Genomic DNA, 22696 nt, shown 5'->3' on the forward strand with positions numbered 1-22696 from the left:
TTAGGCCAGGTGATCTCTATAGCTTTCCAGCCATACATGTGTTAATATTAAATGAAAACACTGCAATTTATTGATAGAGAAATTAAATCTCAGGGGCAATAAATGCTCAAAGTGGGAAGCACAAGACTAATGAAGCTGATATTCAAACCTATATCTAATGACTCCAATTCCTGAACCTACTTCACCATGATACTATTATGTCATCACATAGGTTATTCTTGACATTACTTTTATCTTTTACATTCATAAATGGTCAAGCAAATTTCTTTTTTGCAAAAAATAATTCAGCATAGTCTTTATCTCTATGGTGTGTTTGGTAAAACTCAATAATTTAGAGGCATACTAAATATATAAACCACATTGAGAAAGATGTTCCAGAAAACAAGAATATGGAAGTTCTGGATAAGAAAGCTGGTGACATCATAAACTTGCATCTCTCCCACAACTGCCCCACCTGATGGTGACTGTAAGTCACTGACTGCATCTACTAAAAGTCTCCTGTAGCTATCCTTTCTGTTTTATTCATTCAATTACTCCTTCGTGACTAATCTATCACCCAAAGCTGGTCTCATTGTCTTCTGTAACTTCCCTGCCTATATGCCACAATAGATTACCTTCTTAGACCCCAAATCTTTTTTTAATTTATTTAACTTTTCAATTACAGTTCACATTTAATATTATTTTGTATTAGTTTCAAGTATACACATATCATAGTGGTTAGACAATAATGTACTTTACAAAGTGTTCAATCCAATTTTTTCCAAAACACTAATTTGGAAGAATATATGCATCCTTATGTTCATTTTAGCACTATTTGTAATAGCCAAGATAATGGAAACAACTCCAATGCCCATCAATAGATGAGTGAATAAAATGTTGTGGTATATGTATACAGTAGACCCCAGATCTTATAAGATTCCTCCACTCCTTCAACATTGAAGAGACACAACAACCTTAGTCTGCCATTCAACCTTGCACAATGCAATCCAAGCTTTCTGTCAGCCTCTACAACACCTTTATGATCTATCTTGTCCATTATTTCCTGTGTATTTCATAAACATTTGGTCCCAAACCATAGCCTCAATATTTCTTCTGCCAGAAAGGATGAATTAACTCACATCTACCTCATTTTAATGTTTGACCTGATCCCTGCTTCTTTGTTTCTAATGCCACTGTTTTCATTTAGACTTCGTCATGTCTCCTGAAGATTACCGAATCTATACAACTATGTAGGCAAGAAGGCTTTTATTCCAGAACCCATCTCTGGTCAGTGCTGTCTCTTTCCACAGAAATCCTTTGAATTTAATTTACAATTTAAACTCTTTAGCACAGTTGTATGAACTGACTTGAGTTCCCTTCCAAATTGTTATGCTGAAGCCTTAAATCCCCAATGTGACCCAATTAAGAGATAAGACCCATAAGAAGGTAATTAAGAATTGAGGATAAATAAGATAATCAGGTTGGGGCCCTGATTCAAAAAAACATTAGTGTCTTAAAGAAGAGATACTCTTTTTCATTCTCTCTCTCTCTCTCTCTGTGTTTAGCCATCACCACCTTCATCACTGAACCTTTAGAGGAAAGGCCTCAGAGTCCACAAGATAGGAAGAGAACTCTCACTAGAAACTGAGTAAGCTGTGAACTTTGATCTTGAACTTCCCAACCTCCAGAACTGTGAGAAAATATGTTTCTGTTTTTTATGCCACTCAGTATGGTGGGGGTTTTTTTGTTTGTTTGTTTTTTATGGCAACCCAAGCAAACTATTACATGCGGCATACAATTTCTTTCATACCTTTTTTTTTTGTCTTCTCTAGATTAATCTATCACCCCTTGCACTCTGACATTGTCCTATCACATTTAACCCTCCATTTAACAGAATCACTGTGCTGCCTCTGGGCCATTGCATTTGATAGTCTGGGGTGTCTGCAATGCCTGTCTCCTCCTTAGGAGTCTGGCTGATGCCCACTCTTTCTTCCAAATTGAACTAGATGATTTGGTTAGGCAACCTTCCCATGTAATTGTGTGATATCTAATGACCACATCTATCACAAAAGTCATTATGCTGTACTGGAATGACCCGTTTCCTTGTTTGTTTCCTTAAATAAGAAAGAGGCCACTTTTTAAACCTCTGAGTCCCTCTCTGCCTATTAAGAACATTTTGAATGTCTGAATAAAGTAATTATAATATTTTAGTTTAGAGAGCACTAGATGTAGAACAGACTACCCTCTCTCTCTGTCAGCTGTCAGCTGTAACTCTGAAAATTACCATCTCTAGTTCTCTTTGTATAAATGTCCTTACCTGTCAAATTGCAGCAATGATACCAGGGTTGCCTATTGTTGAAAGGATTAAATGTAAAACTGCTTATGCTTCTGGATAATATGCAAAAATGTTAATTAAAAACTGGCTGATTCCAAATAAAGGTAAGCCATCTTTCAAGGGTCAATTCAATTCCACATTTCACTTTTTTTTTTTTTTTTTTTTTTTTTGGTGGCAGAGACAGAGAGAGTCAGAGAGGGACAGATAAGGACATATAGACAGGAAAGGAGAGAGATGAGAAACATCAGTTCTTCATTGTGGTTCCTTAGTTGTTCATTGATTGATTTCTCATATGTGCCTTGACCGGGGGGCTACAGCAGACCGAGTGACCCCTTGCTCGAGCCAGAGACCTTAGGCTCAAGCCGGTGAGCCTTGCTCAAACCAGATAAGCCCACACTCAAGTTGGCTACCTCGGGGTCTCAAACCTGGGTCCTCTGTGTCCCAGTCCTATGCTCTATCCACTGCACCACCACCTGGTCAGGCTCAATTCCACATTTTCAGTGAAGCCTGTATAAAGATGCTTGAGCAGAACTGATTGCTCCTCCCCCTCTCCTTTTGCAGACTTAGTTGTAGCATTTATTGTAGCTCAGTTGTAGCATTTATCAGAGTTTTCCACACATTAGAGTAACTTATACATGTATCTGTTTCCTCTCCCCTGGTGAGAAACCCTACCGGGAAGGGACCAGGATTTTCCATCTTGCGGCTGAAATGAGCACCTCATCCACAGAAAGCATTATTGGCATGTTCTAGGTAAGAAAGACAACCATGAAATAGGTTCTGTGCATTGTGCTATATTGTCTCCAACAGATTTTAGATTTTTCAGAATATTCTTCACAATTGTTTTTAAATGATATATAATTGACTTATAATATATTAGTTTCATCATGTACAACATAATGGTTCCATATATTTACATATTGTAAAATGATCACCTCAGTAAGTCCCATTAACATTCATCACCACACATTGTTAAGATTTTTTTTCTTATGATGAGAACTTTTAAGATCTACTCTCTCAGCAACTTTCAATTCATCAGTCATTTTTCAAATGTCAACTAGAGCTGTTTAATTTGCTCTATTCTTCCCATTTCTGAGTTACTTCACCTTTTTTTGATTAGGGCTGACCTATAGGCTATAAATCCTTGCTAAAGTTTCACTTTTGGCTTTAAATGGGATTTAAACTCAGCTATGAGATTGCTTTTGTCACTTTAATCAGTAAGTAAATAAGAAAAGGCACATACCTTTTGCTTCCCCCAAGCTTCTGGTCCCCCTCTAGGGCCCTCTATTGTCTGAACCTAACAAGGAGCCAGATAGTAAAAGAGACACACTATCTGTGGAGTCCCCACCAGCATTATAAGGCAGAACATAAAGAGAGGTGCTGGCTGAGAGACAACTGTCTATTAAGTGGCACACTGATATTTAATGAAAGTGAATAAATCTTTTTTACAGCATAGTCTCGTAGCTGGTTCAATTTCAATCCAATGCTTTCCATCCATGAATGAAACCAACTTTCACTGGTGTTGTACTAGGAAGGGGATGCTAAACATTGCCAATATTGTTATCAAGCAGGTAGTGCTTTTGTTTCTAAAGAAGAGTGCACGGTCTCCAAAATGGATTTAAGAGTTTGTCTTTAAAGATAGTACTTTTGCCTGACCTGTGGTGGCACAGTGAATAAAGTGTCAACCTGGAATGCCGGTTCAATACCCTGGGCTTGCCCCATCAAGGCACATATGGGAGTTGATGCTTCCTGCTCCTACTACCCTTCTTTCTCTCCTCTCTAAAACAAATATTTAAGAAAATATATTTAAAATATTTTTTAAAAATTAAAAAAAAAAAAAAAAAGATAGTACTTTAAAATAAAAGGATTCTGGAAAGCACAATTGAATCCTGGGAAGATTGGATTTATATAGTTTGATGGCAAAGGTGGTGTGAATTCCAGCATAAGTGCCATTCCAGAATGAAAAAAAAAATAGCTCTTATGCCAAAAAACTGACTTGTGCTAAAGTTTCTCCAGTTAGAACAGTCTGGAGTGCTGGGGTACAGTCCTGACAATGAGGCATGCTAGTTTGATAAATGAATTACTAACACTATTCTGCTGACTCGTAGACACCATGCTCAAGGTGGCCTCAGTGAGTAAACAGGGATGGAAAACATTCTCACACAGTTCTTCATGCCTGAAAAACAAGTAATTTAGGAGAAGACATCTGGACACAGAATATGAACAGAGCTCAGAGCCTATCAAAACATGAATTTCATGGCTTGGCGTCTGGCTGCTAAGCAACGGATTTCTGACATCAAAACAGAGTTGTAAAAATAGGATCCTGATGCCAACTCTGGGTATTTCTTATTGAAAAAAAAAATAGCTGTGAACATTTTTTTTTTAGGTTTTAAGATATCTAATTTCCATGGGATAGAAGAGCTCAGATCATTTCTTCTCTAGCCCAGAATGTGTTTTCCCCGTTCTGAAGATTTAAGTGGAGATTAACTTTACATTTTTAAAGTACTCTCAAGTGAATGCTGCATAAGGGTCTTATAGGATTTTTCTCAGCCCTCTGTTAACAGCACTCTTCGAAATTATGCATGTATTCATAACACACATGCTTTTCAAATAGTTGGTTCTCATCAAGTTTGATGCGTATACCAGAGGCCAGCCACAAAGTAAATGACAACTGCTTTACTAAAAGTGTACTTCTGCTTGGTGAGGAGAACAGGGAGAGCCAATGTAAAATACTTTCCATGTGTAGAATAATGTGGGAAATAAATGTTATTATATTACTTATTAAAATTTAGATAGACTGTTAATTTATTTCTCCCTTGCCTTTATCTATTTAAAATACACTGATGGGTTGCTCAGAGCTTGGAAAATAGTAAATATTAGCTACTCAAAATAGAAACAAATCCAGAAAAAGCAACAGACAGCTCATTTAGTATCACTGACTAGCTTTCCCCTTTTCAAGGAAGCAGGAAAATCATGGAACAGGAGGTAAGAAGTAATGAAGTCTTTTATTCACTTTTATTTATTAAAAATATGGAATGTGCATTTATATTCAAAAATGAAATTGAAGCATTAAAATGACCTATTCTTTGGAGCATTTTGCCTACAAAAGTATTTTTTCCCTCTGTCTTTTTTTTTTTTTTTCCTCTGTCTTTAGCAAACTTCCTTCTATAAACTCTCTGAAGCCCTCTTCTTGGCAGCCTCTTGTGATGGAGCAAAGCAAGAAATCCAGACATGGAAAGTTGCTCACACACACACAAAAAATAACTTGGAAGCCAAATAAGAAAGAAATAGTTTTACAGGACAGCTTCATACTGAAGGCTACAAAACGAATGTTCTTCCTTCCGTTTCAAAGATTAATGTGTGCAGAGACATTAAAGGGTGGTGGTTTCCAGGGGATCGTTTCATGAAGAGAAAGATTTTCCATTGTGCACAGCACTGTGTCTGCTGGGCTCTCCTTAAACTGCTGCCCTCTGGTGTCTTTGTTTACATGTGGTTTATATTTATGTCTATCCCATAAACCGCAAATGTTTCTCCACTCCAAGTTTATCAACACTTTGCCTTCATACCAGGGGTGCCTTAGTTTTTAAAAAAAGAAGAATTTGGTCGTGGAACTCTGTGATTTTAAAACCTCCTGCTGGCATCATTGAATTTCCTATCCTAGCTCTGGTTTCTCCAATCCATCTCATGACTTTGAAAATATTTCAAAGCTTCTAATCCTTCATCTATCCTGGGTGGATCTCAAACACTTAAAGAATGAGCTATAAAAGTCAATTTTACCAGGCATCTCAGAGGCATACTTTAAAACTGCCAATCAAAGTAGAGCTGTGAAAATTGAGGCTCGGAGCTCTGAGCAAGCCAAGATCAAAACCAGCCCAGCCTTTGTATCTGAATGTCACACTTGCATGGTGGTGGTCTAGTGATTGTGCAAATAGCTATTGTGTTCTTCCCAGAACCTCAGGGCCTATAAAGATCAGTTTCTTTCCCTTTCTGTAACCATCTTTCTTAAAAGAGGAAATCCTGGGAAAACATTCTTCCCCAAGTCTTCTTGACTCTTTGCCCAGATCTTTCCACACTGGGACTTCAGAAACATTCATCCAAAACCCCAAAATGTAAGCTGGATGTGACCTTTTACTGGAGCAGGCGGTGCTTGCCATGGACTGGGCAACTATCAAAGGAGTTATTAAGAAACCTCATAAGATTGGGTTTCTATATCCTTCTCATACTTCCGCATTCCTATCTTCCTGGGAAGAGGTTCCACCAGGGTGCACTTTTAAGAACTCCCTTAGGAAGATTGATTGTAAAAAGAATCTTTCCTCTGGAAACTCTTCTCTCAACTTGATGTGGAAAAGGTTAAAGTAAGACTACATGGACATTACAAAGGAAGGTCATGGATAAAAGTGACTACAGAAGATGAACTATCAAATCTACTCCATTAGGTTGGACAAAGTTCTATATCTGGCTTCATTGGAAAATAGAAGATCTCTGATTACAAAGACAAACTTGCTTTCCCATTTTCCCACTGAGCTACCTACATTTCCCCAAGCATTCTGGCTCCTTCTTATCAAATTTATCCATCTATGATGCCATATCTGGGACTAGAGACATTCTGCCTGATTGAATTTTTAAGCAGGTGTGGTTCTTTAAGGTGGTGTTTGTGTAGAGGGTGGGCAGCGCCTGAGGGGTGGGGGTGGGGGGGTGTTGTTGTTGCTGGGGTCACCCTGAATACAGGACCAGAATTGTTGATTGGCTGGGTTTCCTGAAAGAAGCAGTTAAGCATATCAAGAATGGCAGTTGGTTTGTGGGAGAAGCAAGGAGGTCAGTAAGGTTGTCCCATTGACCTACCTCTGTAACAATGTTTGAACGACCAGCCCAGACTGGACCTACCTCTCTAGTAAACAGGATAGCCGCATCATAATGCTCCTCATGGTCATCCCCCAGCTGGTTATGCTGGTGCTGCCACTTGCAAAAGTTCTTGAGCGTGGTGGCCGCGTTCTTGCTCACCTCCAGGCTCTTGTCCTTGTCGCCCAGCACCACCACCTTCACCACGGCCAGACGGATATGGTTCTCAATGCTGGCGTGGCTGTACAGCCGATTGGCGATGGAGGCCAGGGTCAGCAAGTAATGCTGCAGACCCCGGCCATACATCTGCGCCATAGACGCGTCAGCCACCAGGAGCAGCTCCACCTGGCGGGCCCTGGAGATGGAGCGGCGCCGCCTCCGCCACCAGGTCTGTGGTTCCTGGCCCCCAAAAGACGAGGGAGTCGACTGGTCCAGAAACTGCGGAGCCAGCGTCCAGCGTCGGTTGTGGCTGTTGTGCCGCGGGGGGCGCTCGCGGGGCCCTGGCGGGGACGCGGGGGTCTCGCAGCTAGTGCGCGGCGGCAGGGCCTCAAAACTGAAGCCCTCCCGGGTGTAGGCGTGCAAGATCCGCACGGACCCGTCTCCGTACACGCGCCCGGCCTCAGCCTCGGCCCAGCGCCTGTGCAGCAGTGGTTTCAGGGAGTAGCGCGCGTGCTTGACGGCGAAGAAGCCGTCCAGACCACCACAGAGGTCAAAGACAGCCAGGGATCGGGGGCTGCCGTCCACCGTGCCCCGGTAGAAGCAATGGCCCTGGTGGCCCTGGGTCGGGTTCGGCCCTCTTCCTGCGGGCATAAAGCCAGCGGCGCCCAGCGAACCCTCCCGCTCCAAGTCCAGGAGGAATCTTCGGCCGCCCGCGTAGATGAGGTAGCCCACCTTGCCGCCGCCGGAGTAGATCTGATCGATGTTCTGCACCAGCCCTTCGCTCCTGCGCTGCAGCGCCAGGGGGTGCGGGTGGCCAGGAGTCCCAGCCCGCTCCTGCGCCTCCTTCCCCTGCCGCCGGCGGGGTTGGGCGGCCGTTGCAGCAGCCCCAGGCTGCCCAGCTTTATCCTGGGCAGGTGCCGCGGCGGGGCCGGCCTCGAGCAGGGGCAGGCGGAGCGCGCACAGAAGCAGGGACGCCCACCCGAGCAGCATAGTGCGCTGCCCGCTGGGAGGGGCTGCGCGGCGGGGACTTTATGAGTATTTGTTATTCGCTATGGAAGTTACCCAGGCGGGAGGTGGGGGCACACACACACTTGCTTGCAAGTTGAGTCAAGTGTCCGAGAAGGGAAACCCAGCGGCAGCGCCAGCCCGTCCGTGCCGCGGTGCCAGCGTGCGAACTTTTCTTTGTTGGTTTGGAAAATGTTTGGATTCGTGCTCCGGAAAGAGGAAAAAAATTAAAAAGAGAAGAGCCGGATTGTAGAGATTCAGCAATTACGAGTAAAGGGGGAAAACCCCAAATCCTCCTCGAATGCAATCAGGATCGCTGCACCAAGAAAAGTAAGGAAGGTGCCGCGCACCAGACGGGTAACTGGTGCGCGCTGCCTCCCTCCGCCTTGCTGCCTGGGACCCGTCGGTAGCGGGAGTTCCAAACTCCGGTGCCCACTTCCTTACTTATTTTATGAGTTTCCTCGACTCTAATGAAGACAAGAGGAAAGGAAGAAAGAAAGAAAGGGGAAAAGCCATTAAAAATTAAAACAAAAATGCAAGGGGCGGCCTGCAGCGAGTCAGAAAAGAGGAGCGTCCGTGTCTCTTCGGATGCAGTGTCTTCCTGAACGCCGTCATCCCCAGTCGGCCGCTGCGAGCGCGGAGAGCAGCGCGAGCGCTGTGAAGATGCGAGGAGGTGGAACAATGAATTTATAGCGGCATGCCATCCTGCAATGGCAATTTCAACAATTCGTCACTGCGAGCTGCCTCTTAAAGGGAGAGCTTCCCCCACCACTCCCACCCTTCCCGGTCCGCGCCTAATCAGATGGGGGGAGGGCGAGCGAGGGGGCTGTTCGAGGAAAGGGAGACCGGGAAGGGACCCAGCGAGGTGGAAGGAGGGAGGAGGGAGGGAGCAAGAGCGGGGGTGGGGTGGGGGGGTGTTGTATTTGGATAAGAAAAACAGAAGATTTCCTTGGCCTCATTTAAAGTCACAGCAGCTCTGGATTTGTCTGATATTTCACAGCGAATCGGGGTTGTCTAACCTCGGATTACCTCATCTCCTGAAGGGGTGTGTGGTGTGTTTTTAAAGGTACTGAGACATTTCAAGTCTCTCCCTGCCTCCTTCTCTCCTGCTTTTCTTTCATCGCTAGGAAGTTCCTGTCGCAAGTTTTTTCCCATCTCATGCTGGTGCGCTCGGGCCCCATAGACCTTCCAACTCCATCCACCAGCAAAAACCTTTGACTTCCCGTGCGCACCCCCGCCCCGCATTCCTCTCGCCTCCTCCCAGCCGTCGTGGTTCCGAGTTCCTTCCCTCCCCATCCCCGGGTCTGAGCGCTCCGACACTCGCCGGGTTAGGGCTCCGGGTGACTAACTTCTTCCAGCCACCAGCGGAGAGGCCGGGCAGCCCGAATGCCACAGGCACTTCCTGGCGCGTCGCTGCGCCGGGAGAGCTGCTGTGCCCATAGCGGGGCCTCCCGCGGCCTGGGAACTCTGCGCCTTTGTGTGGGAGCCCCGGGCTCGCCCTCTTTCTCAAGCGTGCTTTGCATCAGTGCCTACAATCTGTCACTTAATCCCAGATGACTGGAACTTCCTTTGCTTTGCTTTGAGAAGGCTGGGCCGGAAGGAGTTAACTCTTGGAGGGAACTGAGCTCATTTATAAAACAGAGTTTTAAAAAACTGTACCCACACTTTTCTTCCTTCTGCTTAAGAAATAATTAAATGATAAATACTGATATTTGTATTTATTCCTTCTAAAACAACCACTTATCGCCCAAGGCCATGACTTGCTATCATTTTCAGAAATTCTTTTTAGGAGAAAAAGAAGATGATAGGAGGTGGTGTGATGCAGGTTCGTGCTTATTAATACATGAGTGACATTGTCACTGTGCCTTGGTTTCTAATGGTTAGAAGGTTTATTGTAGGGGCAGGAACATCCTCCTCCTCCATTATTCTTCAGGCAAACACATCAGTGAAAAATGAATCCAGTATAATTAGCACATGTCTTTCCATGTTTGTTTAATTTACAGGGATGTGGAGGCCTCAGTGAACCCTAAGCTGAAGGTGGTTTTCCCAGATCCTTGCTAAGAGATCTGATTACTTTTTCAGGGAGGGACTCAAGAGGGTCCTGGATTGATTTGAGATCGTCAAAGTGGTAATGAACCCAAGGATGGAATCCCAGAACTGCCCAGCAATGAGTCCAACTGCCTGTTCCTGGTGCACTATCTGGGATCGTCTGGGAGGCATGGGAGTGAAACATGCCCTGAGATTTAGTTCACATTTATAACTGAAGTTATCACTGGGATCCCCATCCATCCAACAACCCCTAGTAGATTCTGAAATACCTCCAGACTGGGGAAGAAGTTACTATTGCTGAAGGCCATTGCCTTTTAATTCCCCAACCCCTCAGTCTCTCAGTGGTCAGTTAGTTGCCTATCACTAATAATATCAGTTGCATACTTTGAAAAACCAGAGAAGTTTAGGATCAGGATAGAAAAGAGAACCTAGGTTCCGGGAGTTTTCTCTATTCCTCCAAAAGCCTTCAAGTGTCATGGTCCTAGTGCCTATCGAGAGCACATTTTTTACCCTATTACTTTCAATGAAAAGTAGTTCAATATTTGGCACTAAACACCATCTCTGAAACAACTTTGATTTGAATTTTAACTATTTCATCATTGTTAATTTCAAAGGATTATTTTGATAGGCATTTTAGATGACAGGGATTTAAATGTATTAATTACAGTTATTTACATTCACAGACAGGAGATTTTTTAGCATGTAAAGAAATTACAACTGAATTATTTTAGTGAAAATTTTCTCTTTCTTTCTCTCTCTTTCTCTTTCTCTCTCTCCTTCCTTCCTTCCTTCCTTCCTTCCTTCCTTCCTTCCTTCCTTCCTTCCTTCCTCCCTCCCTCCCTCCCTCCCTTCCTCCCTCCCTCCCTCCCTTCCTTCCTTTCTTTCTTCCTTTCTCCTTTCTTCCTTCCAGTAAGAGGAAGGGAGGCAGAGAGACTCCTCCATGCGCCCAGACCAAGATCCATCTGGCAAGTCCCCACCTGGTGATGTCCTGCCTAGCTGGAGCCACTGCTCTGTTGCTCGGGTAACCAAGCCATTTCAGGGCCTGAGGCAAGGTGTCAGGAGAAGAAGAGAGAGAGAGAGAAAGGAGAGGGATGGAGAAGCAGATGGTTGCTTCTCCTGTGTGCCCTGACCAGGAATCAAACCTAGGACTTCCATAAGCCAGGCCGACTCTCTACTGCTGAGTCAACCAGTCAGGGCCCTCTTCTTTCTAAAACACTACATTCCTCACATGAATCATGTCTTTGAATTTGATGCTTAACTCTAAGTTTAAGTAAATAATGACATTTGTACTCAGATAATTTAAATTTTAGAAATACATTGAAGAAAGGGATAGAAGCAAATAAAACTCCAAATGTGAATATCAAGTACTAAATATTTATTAGAATCATAAAAGAAAGAAATTAATATAGCTTATAAATCTGAGTATTTTTAAAATTTTTATTTATTGATTTTAGCAAGAGAGGAAGGGAGAGAGAAGGGAGCATTCATATGTTCCTATGTGTGCCCTGACCGGATATAGAACCAGCAACCTCTGCACTTCATGACAATGCTCTAACCAACTGAGCTATCTGGCCAGGGCATATGAGTAAATTCTTGCATATTCAGAAAATTTCTATTTGGATATAACTTTAAGTTTTCCCCCCATTGATTTGAGAAAGAGAGAAGGAGAGAGAGGGAGGGGAAGGGAAAGAAACATTGATCTCCAACTTCACTTAATTGTCCCATTTAGTTGTGCACTCATTGCTTGCTTCTGTAAGTGCCCTGAGCGGGAACTGAACCTGCGAATTCCAGGTGACCAGATGACGCTTTACTCACTGACCACCTGGCCAAAGCTTGAATGTAACTTTGGTTTTTGTAAAAGAAGTTTGAATACTTTATGAAGTACATTTGGTGATACTTTCAATATATTAACCCTAATAGATTAGGATGAACTGCTCTGTTCTGAAAAATGTCATGCCAGTCAGTCCAAGGATGTACTTTGCACTGAATGAAAGTAGCTTTTATTTATTTAGTTTTTACAATAGAAAGATAATATATATATTAGCAATCATGTTTAGATAGACTAATTGCTACTTTATTATTTCATTATCCAGGTACCAGTTTGATATGTGCATATTTAATGAGAAATTACCACTGAATTTAGAGTGCATGATCAAATCTGACGTATACTTTCACATTTTCCAAAAGGAAGAAAGGCTTTCTACTGCAGACTGTTAGAGTTGAAAGTTATCTTGGAGGTCATTTAAGGCAACTCCCTCCATTTACCAATGAGAAACTGGGAGTAGAGTCCAAAGTGACTTACCTGTGGTTAAAATGTCCATGAGCAGCCAGCTTTCTCAATCCAGTTCCCTGGATTGGTGCTCAGTCTATGACACCTCTTAAAATCTATCCAGTTTAACAAATACTGTTGAGGGACTGCTGCAAAGTGCTTTCTGAGATTCTTTGAAGGCGTATAAAGACGAATAAGCCATGATTAATGTTCAAAGAAGATCACAGTTCAGAGATGGGGCCAACTGTACCAAGAGATACTTGGAATACAAGCTGAAAAATGCAAGTATAGAGGGAAAAAAGCAAGAGTTCAACTCCTGCAGGTTCTCCAAGATGCATATTTCCAGTACAGCTTAACTCCACAGGGTTTGTGCATCCTTGTAAATTGCATTTTCTCAAATTTCCACTTGCCAAAGTGTCATTTTCCCCCTCTCCCCCATCTATAATTTTTAATGGTACAAGTGAGGAAGTAACTGACAATAAAACATTCCCCTCCAAGTGCGCACCTACTCCTTACCTCTCATCTAGGAGAATTGCAGTCCTCGACTCTGTAATAGTGTTTCTCTCTTACACAAGATCCCTACCCTGGGCTTGGCAGTATTTTGAGCTCCCTTAACATCATCTTCCTCAGTGGCAGGGTGGTGGAGGCTGGGAGTTGAACAACCCACAACTACTGGAGGTCATATATGCTGCCTGAGAGAACTTAGGCCAGTTTTTTTTTCCGGGTGTCACTTAGCTTTGCAAATTCTAGCTGTCTGAAGATGATATTCAAAACCAAAGGTTACTTTATGTACCTCATTTAAATGCAACCATACGGTAATGGTTCTTCTGTGACTGGCTTATATTTCACAGAGCATACTATCTTGTAGGTTCACACGTCAACACACATAAAATAGACCCACAGAAGCAGAAAGGAGAATAATGGTTGCCAGGGACAATAGGGAGTTGTTGTTCAATGAGTATAAATTTTCACTTTTGCCTGAAGAATAATTTGTAGAGATATTCTGTACAACATTGTGCCTGCAGTTAACATTATCTGTTGAACTACGAGATAACAACACTTCAAACAATACTGAGGGTAGATTTTGTGTTAAATATTGTTACCACAAAACTAAGCAAAACCAAAGATAATACTTTGGAAATAGGGAAAGGAATGGATTAACTATGTTAGCTTTGAGGTGAATCCCAAATTTTTAAAGGGTGAAACTATACCTGAATAGTCTTTTCCTCTTTTTTCAGCCCATAACCTCCCCTTCTGCCTCCTCCTATATTCTACAATGATCAAACATGCATCTTGACATGTAGGCACACATGTGCAATCTTACACACATCAGGCATATCAGCACATGTATGCTCACACACACATTTGTCGCACCTCAATTTCCGCTCTGCAATGCACTGACTGGTAGCTTGAAAGTCCCAATCAAAGCTGAGATAACAGAACAAGGTTTTACCAATTCCCTTTGCTCGTTGAAAAGAAAACGTTTTTGGAACCTGCACTGTGGAGATTTTATTTCTTCAGGGACATTACCTACATTCCAGACAAAACTCAGAACATTTTCTGCTTAGGACATATTACAGAACAGTATCTGTGGCAATGGATAACATATGCTTCAGAATCAGGTTTACTTAATATTAAAGAAAATAAATTTTCAGAAAAGCTACATTTTTACTTTTCTTATAGACAGGAATTTTATACCATCTTAAAGTCTTTAAATGAGTAATGTACATGTATATTTTTTAAGACATACAGGTGCTATCAGTAAAGTGAAACCGACAAGTCAGTTTTATGCTGACCAGCTGTGAAATGTTGTTTTAACATTTCTCACACAATTATGTGCATATTACTTGCCTTTATGAGTTACCCAAGTTCTGCTTTTCCCCTTTATTTTCCGGAAATCATCTCAAAATCAAACGTTACTGAAAACACATGGAAAAATCAGAAATTTCCAGCCTAGGGTAATTTGAAACATTGGAGGTTTTTATTTTTTTCCTACATGATGGCAAATTCAAGCAAAGATTTCAGATTACTGAAGGAGTAGTGGTTATAGTTGTAATTGTAGTAGGTAAGAGTTGTTGTTCACAGCCTTGCAATTAGTTTTTTATCTGAAGTATCACAAGCTTCTATAAAACTATCGAAGCTTCCCTTATGGGCTGTATTTCCATTATTCTGATTAACAAGGTTACTGCCTCACTCACTCCGGCCAGTAGGAAAGTGGAAACAGTAATAGCCTAATCAGTAAGTCTACCTCCCACCAATGATGCTGGAGTCATTGGAAGTTGCTTACATGGTTTTATAAAAAGAAACATAGTGTCCGTATTTCATGACTGCCCATGGACTGTTATTATACCTCTATGCTACAGACCTTCTTAGTCAGGTACTAGCTGGAGGTAAAGCAGTCATCCAGATTATGATCCTGTATGAGAGTGGAGGTTTGGACAAAGACATTGCAACTTTTCTTTCTTTTATTTAGAAGGTGTCACTCTTCTATACCCTTCTGCCCAACCCCTGAATCCTGTTGGAAAGAAGAAGTGACAAGGCCACCATTACTGACTGACTGACTGAATGGAGATTTGATGCTGAGTCCCAGGAGGGAAGCCCTTACATGACAATCCCCTTTAACACCCTCTGCTTCTTTGCTCTTGTCACCTGGTCAGACCTGAAATCTTCCCTTTCACCACTAGCTGAAGTGCTCCACTGGCCCAACAAGGTTGCCACCACTGACCTTTGGTACTATGGGCAGATGAGCTTGAGGCACAGAAAACAGTAGGAAGTGGGACTTGATTGATTTCCAGTTCAAGGAGCTAATGTTGGCCCACATTTTCCTCTATCCTGCCCAGAAGCCAGACTTTCAATTTTGCAAATCTCTTTTCGTTATTTCAGGAAACTCTTCCAACTCATTGATACCCTTTTCATCTTTGTTAGTGATGAAACAAGATTCCCTTTGTTCTTCAGGCATGGGACTGGGGGCTTCACATTCTTTTGAGAGCAGAGGTGGATAGGAGGGCACGAGGCTGTGGTTCTGTCACTCATGAGACTCAAACCCAATGTTCAAAATCATCCTTCACAACAGGAGTCCTCCTTCACTGCACCTGCCCACAAAGGTAATCAGACCCTTGATGACCTGTGTCAGTTTGGGCCGAAATGTTTTGGGTGACTGTTGAATGAGATCTGGAAGAATTCTTTTAATTCATGACTTTATAATTAATCACCAATACAGTAGTTGGTTGTGAATTACATAACATGATCAACTATCTGATTATTAGCCTGTTTGTACCTAACTCAGATCCTGATTTATTTATGCCAATGCATTAACCAAATAGGTCATTATTTTATTCATCTATTTGCTTATAAGATATCTTTCTTTTAGAAAAATCAGATGAGAGAAATTGTGCAGATTGGAACTAAAGCAGGCCAAAATATTAACAGAGAGAAACTATCAGGTATGACACAAAGAAAACCTCTCATGTATATCACACTGCTAAATTGTACAGAATTTTGAGAATCCAAAAATAACTTAAAAAAAATATTTGTAACAGAAGATTGAAAGGCAAATAACCCCAACGGACTCTTTACTAGCTTCCTGCCAAACAATCTACCATCCCCAAAATGCAAAAATATGTTGGTCTTGAGACTATGACATGTTTTTTTGTTCCCTCTCCCATCTCCATCATAAACCTTGTTTTTGTTTTGATTGTTGACAAGTCTCATGGTTGGGTCCCTCCTACACAAGTTAATTTTTGCATGCTCAACATAATGTTTCAGAATTATTCATGGCCTCCTATTCTTCCTTCTTTCCACACTCATGCCCTTCCTTCCTCTCTCTGTCTTTCACATCTGTCTTCTCCACTAGAATGCATGCTCCATGGAAACATGAACCATGCTTGTCTTTGTCACCATCATAACTCCAGTGTCTAGATCAGTAGCTGGCAAATAGAAGGCAAAACATGGAGGTCAATTATTTTTTTTAAAAAAAGATAATAAATATTTGTCTGTCACTCTTCTTAACCATTTTTTCTCTAATAATAAACACACCTTTTCAGGGAAACCTAATCCATGTGTTTGAATAAAGTTAATCCCATTCTTGTTTCTTTCCCACAAGACTGGGCACTTGATACCAAACCTGAAACTCTGCCCCATGTACGTGGCTATGACCATTATTTCCAGAAAGAGCTCTGCTCATTGGAGTTTTACTTGGGACATTTCCCCAAGTCATTAGCCAAATGTACTTTTTCTCCATGATAAACAGCTCTAAGGACCATGTATTAAAATGGAAAACTAACTGCTATAGTTAACAGCCATAAATCCTCAATGATCTCACACAATCGAAGTTTATTCTGATTGCTGTAATAAGTACCCTGACATTCTCAGTGGTTTTATCAAATCAAATTTTATTCTTTGCTCATATCACAGGTCTTTGTGGGTTGATAACAGTCTATGCAATCATTCAGGAATTCAAACTTGCTCCATTCTGTGATTCCACTCCATCCTCTGCCTGTTACCTCAATAGTAGACTTAGAAAAAGAGTAGACAAGTCACCCCCTCTTACTTGCCTCATCCTACAAGTGGCATACATCATATCTGCTTGCAGTCCCTTGGCAAAACTAGCCATTTGGCCCCACCCAGAGAGAAGGTGGAGGTCGGCAGCTGGGGCATATAGAGCAGCTGTGAACTCAAGAAGACAGGGGAAGAAAAAAACAACAACTAGTCTGTCTCTGCCAATTGCCATCTATCTTAGTGATGTCATCAAGGAGAAAAAGACTGTGAGTAAAGCCAAGCAGTGATGAGAAAGAGAGCAAGAAAGAGAAAGTAAGAAAAAGGAAGAAAAATAAACAAACAAACAAACAAAAATAAATCCACTAGAATCCTTGAGTCCAACAATGTCAATAAAATCCTGATTTTTTGATTATGCTAGTTCGATTAGGACTTTTGTCACCTAAAAGAGAATTTAGGTGAACACACCCCAGTTTTGCTTGCCATGGTACATCTGCCTCCAGCTCAATATTTTGCATATGGTAGACAGTCTAAATAATTTTTTTGAATCAAAGATTCTAAGAATAAGTACTCATTGTTAATATGTTGGTTTAATATTAACTAGGAAGCTGATCCTATATATTGTTCTTGAAAATTGTTGTCATAAGTAACTAATAAATACATGGCACTTAATCTGTGATTGCATTTTCTGTTATTCTGTTCTATGTTGCTCACTTGTGCATGTCTCATGCACATCTGTATGAAAATTGTCAATATATTTTATCTAGGTGGTTATATTAATTGCAGAATCTTCACAAGTATGATTAGTTAACACTGAGACTTTCACTGTATTTGTTATTCTAAATTTGTTTAATTTTATTAAATACTGAAATGTGTGAAATTCTGAAACATAAGGACACCAAAAACCCTACCAGAGTGTAGTCGAAGAGACGTTTGGTCCCCTGTCTCCTCTCTGTGTCTCACTCTGCAGTGCAGAGAGATGCTGATCTCAGAGCTCTTCCCTTGAGAGCAAAGGCTAGAGCTAAACATTGTAACAAAAATCCTCCATCTAATGCTGAGGCCTGGGAGTAGCAGGAAATGTACATTTATGCTAACTTTTTATATGACTGGGCACACCCCTCCAAGAACAACAACAACAACAAGCCAGCATGCTTAAGTTTGCATACCAGCCCAGGTGCTATCTGGGATCCTGGGGAAGTTATGCGGACCTTTGTGTGCCTGTTTCATCTGCAAGAACATGACAATGGTAACATATACCTTACTATCAGGTTAGTGTGTTGGCTTCCAATACCTAGTAAGATTTTTATTAAGATGAAGAATATTAAGATGAAAAATTTAAATATATTGAAATGCTTGGAGCACAGTCAATAATTAATAAATGTAATATAACAAGGATGATGACGATGACTATGATTCCAGTTTAGCAGTTGAAGAGTTAGTCTTAACTGTTTCATGTCCATTTATATTTTGGCTCAAAGAGTGTATCTGACTTTGTTCTGATAGAAGGTTTTGGAAAAGAATCACTATGGCTGTGAAGAATAAAAATATTTAAGACATTCCAGGTGCTAACATTGGAGAAAAGACTGATGCAAAAGAGAAACTCCAGTGAGGTTTAGAGAGATGCGTTTCATGGTCATTACCTCTGATGTCTATGTGAACTGCAAAAAGGAATTTTAAAAACCACTTAATTTGTCCCATTCATGTCCTCTTGTGTTTATACACCCTGGGAGAATTAAAGCCATTGGTATGCTTGTCTTTTTCTCTCTCCTACATGGGCAAGGCTGCCATCGCAGACTATGAGGACCACTACTTCCATCTGCACATGCCTCCCACATCTAGCACAATATCAGAACTTATGGTCTCTAACATGACTCTGGCTAATTAATTTCAATTAAATCAATTTCCTCTAATCTCAGAAGGTTTGGATGAGGAAAGACAAAGCAAAAATTATTCAATTTTATTTTTTATGACTTTGGTGCAAGTTGGAGAAAAAGGGAAAAAATCATAGCTTATGAAAGTAATCATGACTATCTATTTCTCAGTTTGATAGAAACTTTTGCATTCCAGAGGCCTATGCCCAGAAGAGAATTAAGATCATGACAACAAAATATTGGTTGTTGGTACTTGAGGGAAGACTCAATTCTTACCACATAATGTAATAAATATATTGTACCCTTAAAATTAGTGAATATGGTATTCCCACTTCTAATCACTGGGTGGTTCTTGAAGAACTTAGATATATAGAGCACAGCAATTCATAATCTGAAATGTGGTCAGCCTGTGCAGTTGTCAGGCATTTCTGGTCCTGGGTATTGTTCCCTTTGTTTTGAATAGTCATTATCACATAAGAAGCAGCTAAGGTAAAGAGATTCAACATAAACTAAAACCAGAACTCTTTGTTTGTTTATTTATTTATTTCAGAGACAGAAAGAGAGTCAGAGAAAGGGATAGATAGGGACAGACAGGAACAGAGAGAGATGAGAAACATCAATCATTAGTTTTTTGTTGCGACACCTTAGTTGTTCATTGATTGCTTTCTCATATGTGTCTTGCCCGTGGGCCTTTCAGCAGACCGAGTAACCCCTTGCTCAAGCCAGTGACCTTGGGTCTGTAGCATCCACCGGGTACGAGAACAAATGTCGGAGACTTTCAGGAGTTAAGATGTTACTTTATTGGCCAGTTTAACCTGCGCAGGGCTAACTCCCGAGATGTCCGGAGACACCGTGCCCACAAGGAGCTACAAATGGGAGCCGCGCCTGGAGCTTACAGCCAGGCCCTTATATATCCTAAGTGAGCAAGCATAGACAGAAGCAGATGTGGCAGTTTAGCTATTGGCTAGGGAGGTCACACGCAGCATAGCAACAGGGGCCGGCATAGCAACAGGGGCCGGTTTTAGCTTAGTGGCGAATTTCAAACCTAAACTTCTGATAAGGGTCTCTGACCTTCTTTGTTCCCAGCCTCACAGGAGCCATATCAGCACTTACTGTTCCTGCAATAGTTACACTCTTTGGCAGCCCCAGTACTCCCTGAATCTAACATTCCCCCATCTCTTTTGGGCATAAATCAAACCCTTGATTCTTCATCATTGGGGAGAATGGTATAAGGCTGGGGCTCATGAGAATTTTCTACTTTAGCCGTAGCTATAAGCTAATTGGGTCTTATACACTGGCTAGTGATTAGCCTACTACGCCTCTCACAATGGTCAGCGATGAGCTCAGGGGGAGAGGGGTATTTATAGGCGAAACCTACAAGGTTACAATGTTTTCAGCACATTTGTACAATATCTTTGCAAAAGTACACAAGCACACACTGTTTTAAGATAATAAACTATTGATACTTTCCTGCAATATCGGAAGGGCTGATACACAAGGAACGTGTCCTGCCTTGTATTTTTCTTCTTTGTACTAACTTCTTACAACTTGCACAAACCTTCTGCAACTTACACAAACCTTCTGCAACTTACATAAACCTTCAACTTTTATGCACTTTCTTATCTAGAAATAACTGGCCTTCATAACAACTTGCTTTTCCCTTTTCTTTTCAAAAGTACCTCTATATTTTATACTTTCTATTATCAAAACTATACAATTCCTTTTTAGTCAAAACTCTTGATTTAAAAATCTTTAACCTTTAGTAACAATTAAGTTGACTTTCTTTTTATCCTAGTTTCCCTTTTCCTAAAGCCTGATTAAAAGAGTCCTTAGTTAGTTCCTCTAGGCATTAGCCATGCGTGGACCAGTTAACTTCTGGTTTGTGGCTGAAGCAGGGCATGCTGTCCTTCTCAGGGTCAGCTTACAAGGGTTGGCAGGGTCAGTCTTCGCTGTCCACAAAGGTGTCTCTGCTGGGACTGCAAGCTTCAGCCGGCTGCGTTGGACCCAGGCGGGTATGCCTTCTACCTTGGCAATAGTGGGGGTGCTCAGGATCATGGTGTGTGGACCCGTCTACGTGGGAGTCAGTCCTTGGGTGGTGTACTTCTAGAAGTGCCTCTTGGACAGTCTTTGAACAGTTTGCTGAGTAACCTGTAAAACCTTCTTATGTCCTACTTTCTACAGCACAGACGTGTTCCTTGATGGGGCCGGGAAGCCTGGCAGGCTTTCAGTTCAATGACCTTTCTTTCTACTCTGGAGCAGGGCCTGCAAGAACTTGAGGAAATTATGATTAGAAATCTCTAGTCCCCTCTGGTCAATCGAGGTACAAGGGGCATAGGTTGCCCAAATAAGATTTTATAAGGGGTCTATTTATTGAGATAGGGGGTATATCTGGTTGTAAAAAGGGCGAAAGGGAGTAGCTCAACCTAGTTTTTGCCGGTCTCCCCTCTCAGCTTAATTATAGTTTCCTTCAGAGTCCTGTTCATTCTTTCTACCTGTGCTGAACTTTGGGGCCTATAAATGCAATGAAATTTCTAATTAATACCTAACTTAGTGGCTAATTCTTGAGATATCCTGGATATGAATGCAGGTCTATTGTCTGATCCTAGGGCTAGGGGAATGCTATATCTAGGTATGATTTCCCTTAATAAGACTTTGTAGACTGTGGAAGCAGCCTCTACTCACGTGGGGAATGCTTCCACCTATCCTGAGGTGTCTAATAATACTAGTAGATACTTATAACCTGACTTCCCAGGGGTTATATCTGTGAAATCTATTTCTTACAGTTCTCCTGGAGCTTTCCCCCGATACCTCATAAAGAGGGGTAGCTTCTTATTCTGTGCATTTACTCTGGCACAGATGCTGCACCTTGAGACAATGGAGTGGACAATATCTCTGATGTTGGGCCTTACATAATACTTCCTACTATTTCTCTTACTATTCCCTGGGGTAAATAGAGCCGGGAGTCTGGAAGCTCTATCTCTCCCTGCTGATTTTTCTTCCCTTTCAACTGCATCCCTTCCTGCTCTTCTTCTGGGGAATATCTAGGATCCGGAGGTAGCGTTGGCTTAGGCAGCAATGGCAGAAGGTTTTCTTGTGGCCTAGTGGCTGCCCCTCTCTGGTGTCCTTTGCAGTGGTTGATGGCAACTTTGGTAGGTAGCCAAATGGCGTTTAGGAGGGCAAGAATTTCATTGCAATTTTTAATGTCTTTCCCCCCTGCTGTCTGTAAGCCTCTCTCCTTGTATATGGCTCCATGGACATGGGCAGTGGCAAATGCATACCGGCTGTCAGTTATAGATGTTGGCAACTTTTCCCTCCTTATTTTCCGTGGTCACTGCTGCCCCTGCATGTCGCTGTCCATCCTTAATAAAACTGCTCCCGTCTGTAAAGAGGGTCAGGTTTGCCTTCCTATATGCTTGATCCTTAATTCCGGGCGGGAGCCAGTTACTATGTCAAGGATTTGTTTGCAACTGTGGACCAAAGTGGAGTCACTGGGTTCAGGGCAGCAGTTTTGAGAAACTGAACAGATGGAGGGTTCAGCAGCTGAGCCTGACACTGTATTAGCCGCACATTAGATAGCCACCTGTCAGGAGGTGCTCGCAGCACTTGCTCTACGTAGTGTTCCTCAATGACTTTGATGTCCTGCCCTAACGTCAATTTACTAGCCTCCTTGACTAGTATGGAGGTGGCAGCAAGTGCCCT

The 22696-nt window shown here is 41.9% G+C and overlaps 1 protein-coding gene across 1 annotated transcript in view; it reads right to left on the reverse strand.

The window, feature by feature from the left end:
- Nucleotides 1–9915, reverse strand: part of ADAMTS5 (ADAM metallopeptidase with thrombospondin type 1 motif 5) — a 47197-nt gene extending 37282 nt beyond the window's left edge. The window contains exons 1-2 of the mRNA XM_066369944.1: nucleotides 9344–9915; nucleotides 7196–9019 (exon numbers count right to left, since the gene is read on the reverse strand). Coding sequence (XP_066226041.1) covers nucleotides 7196–8299 — 1104 coding nt within the window. The 5' untranslated portion in view covers nucleotides 8300–9019; nucleotides 9344–9915. The remainder of the gene's footprint in view (nucleotides 1–7195; nucleotides 9020–9343) is intronic.
- Between the last annotated feature and the right edge of the window lie 12781 nt (nucleotides 9916–22696).

This window comes from Saccopteryx leptura, chromosome 2, assembly GCF_036850995.1.
Source record: "Saccopteryx leptura isolate mSacLep1 chromosome 2, mSacLep1_pri_phased_curated, whole genome shotgun sequence".
NCBI lineage: Eukaryota > Metazoa > Chordata > Mammalia > Chiroptera > Emballonuridae > Saccopteryx > Saccopteryx leptura.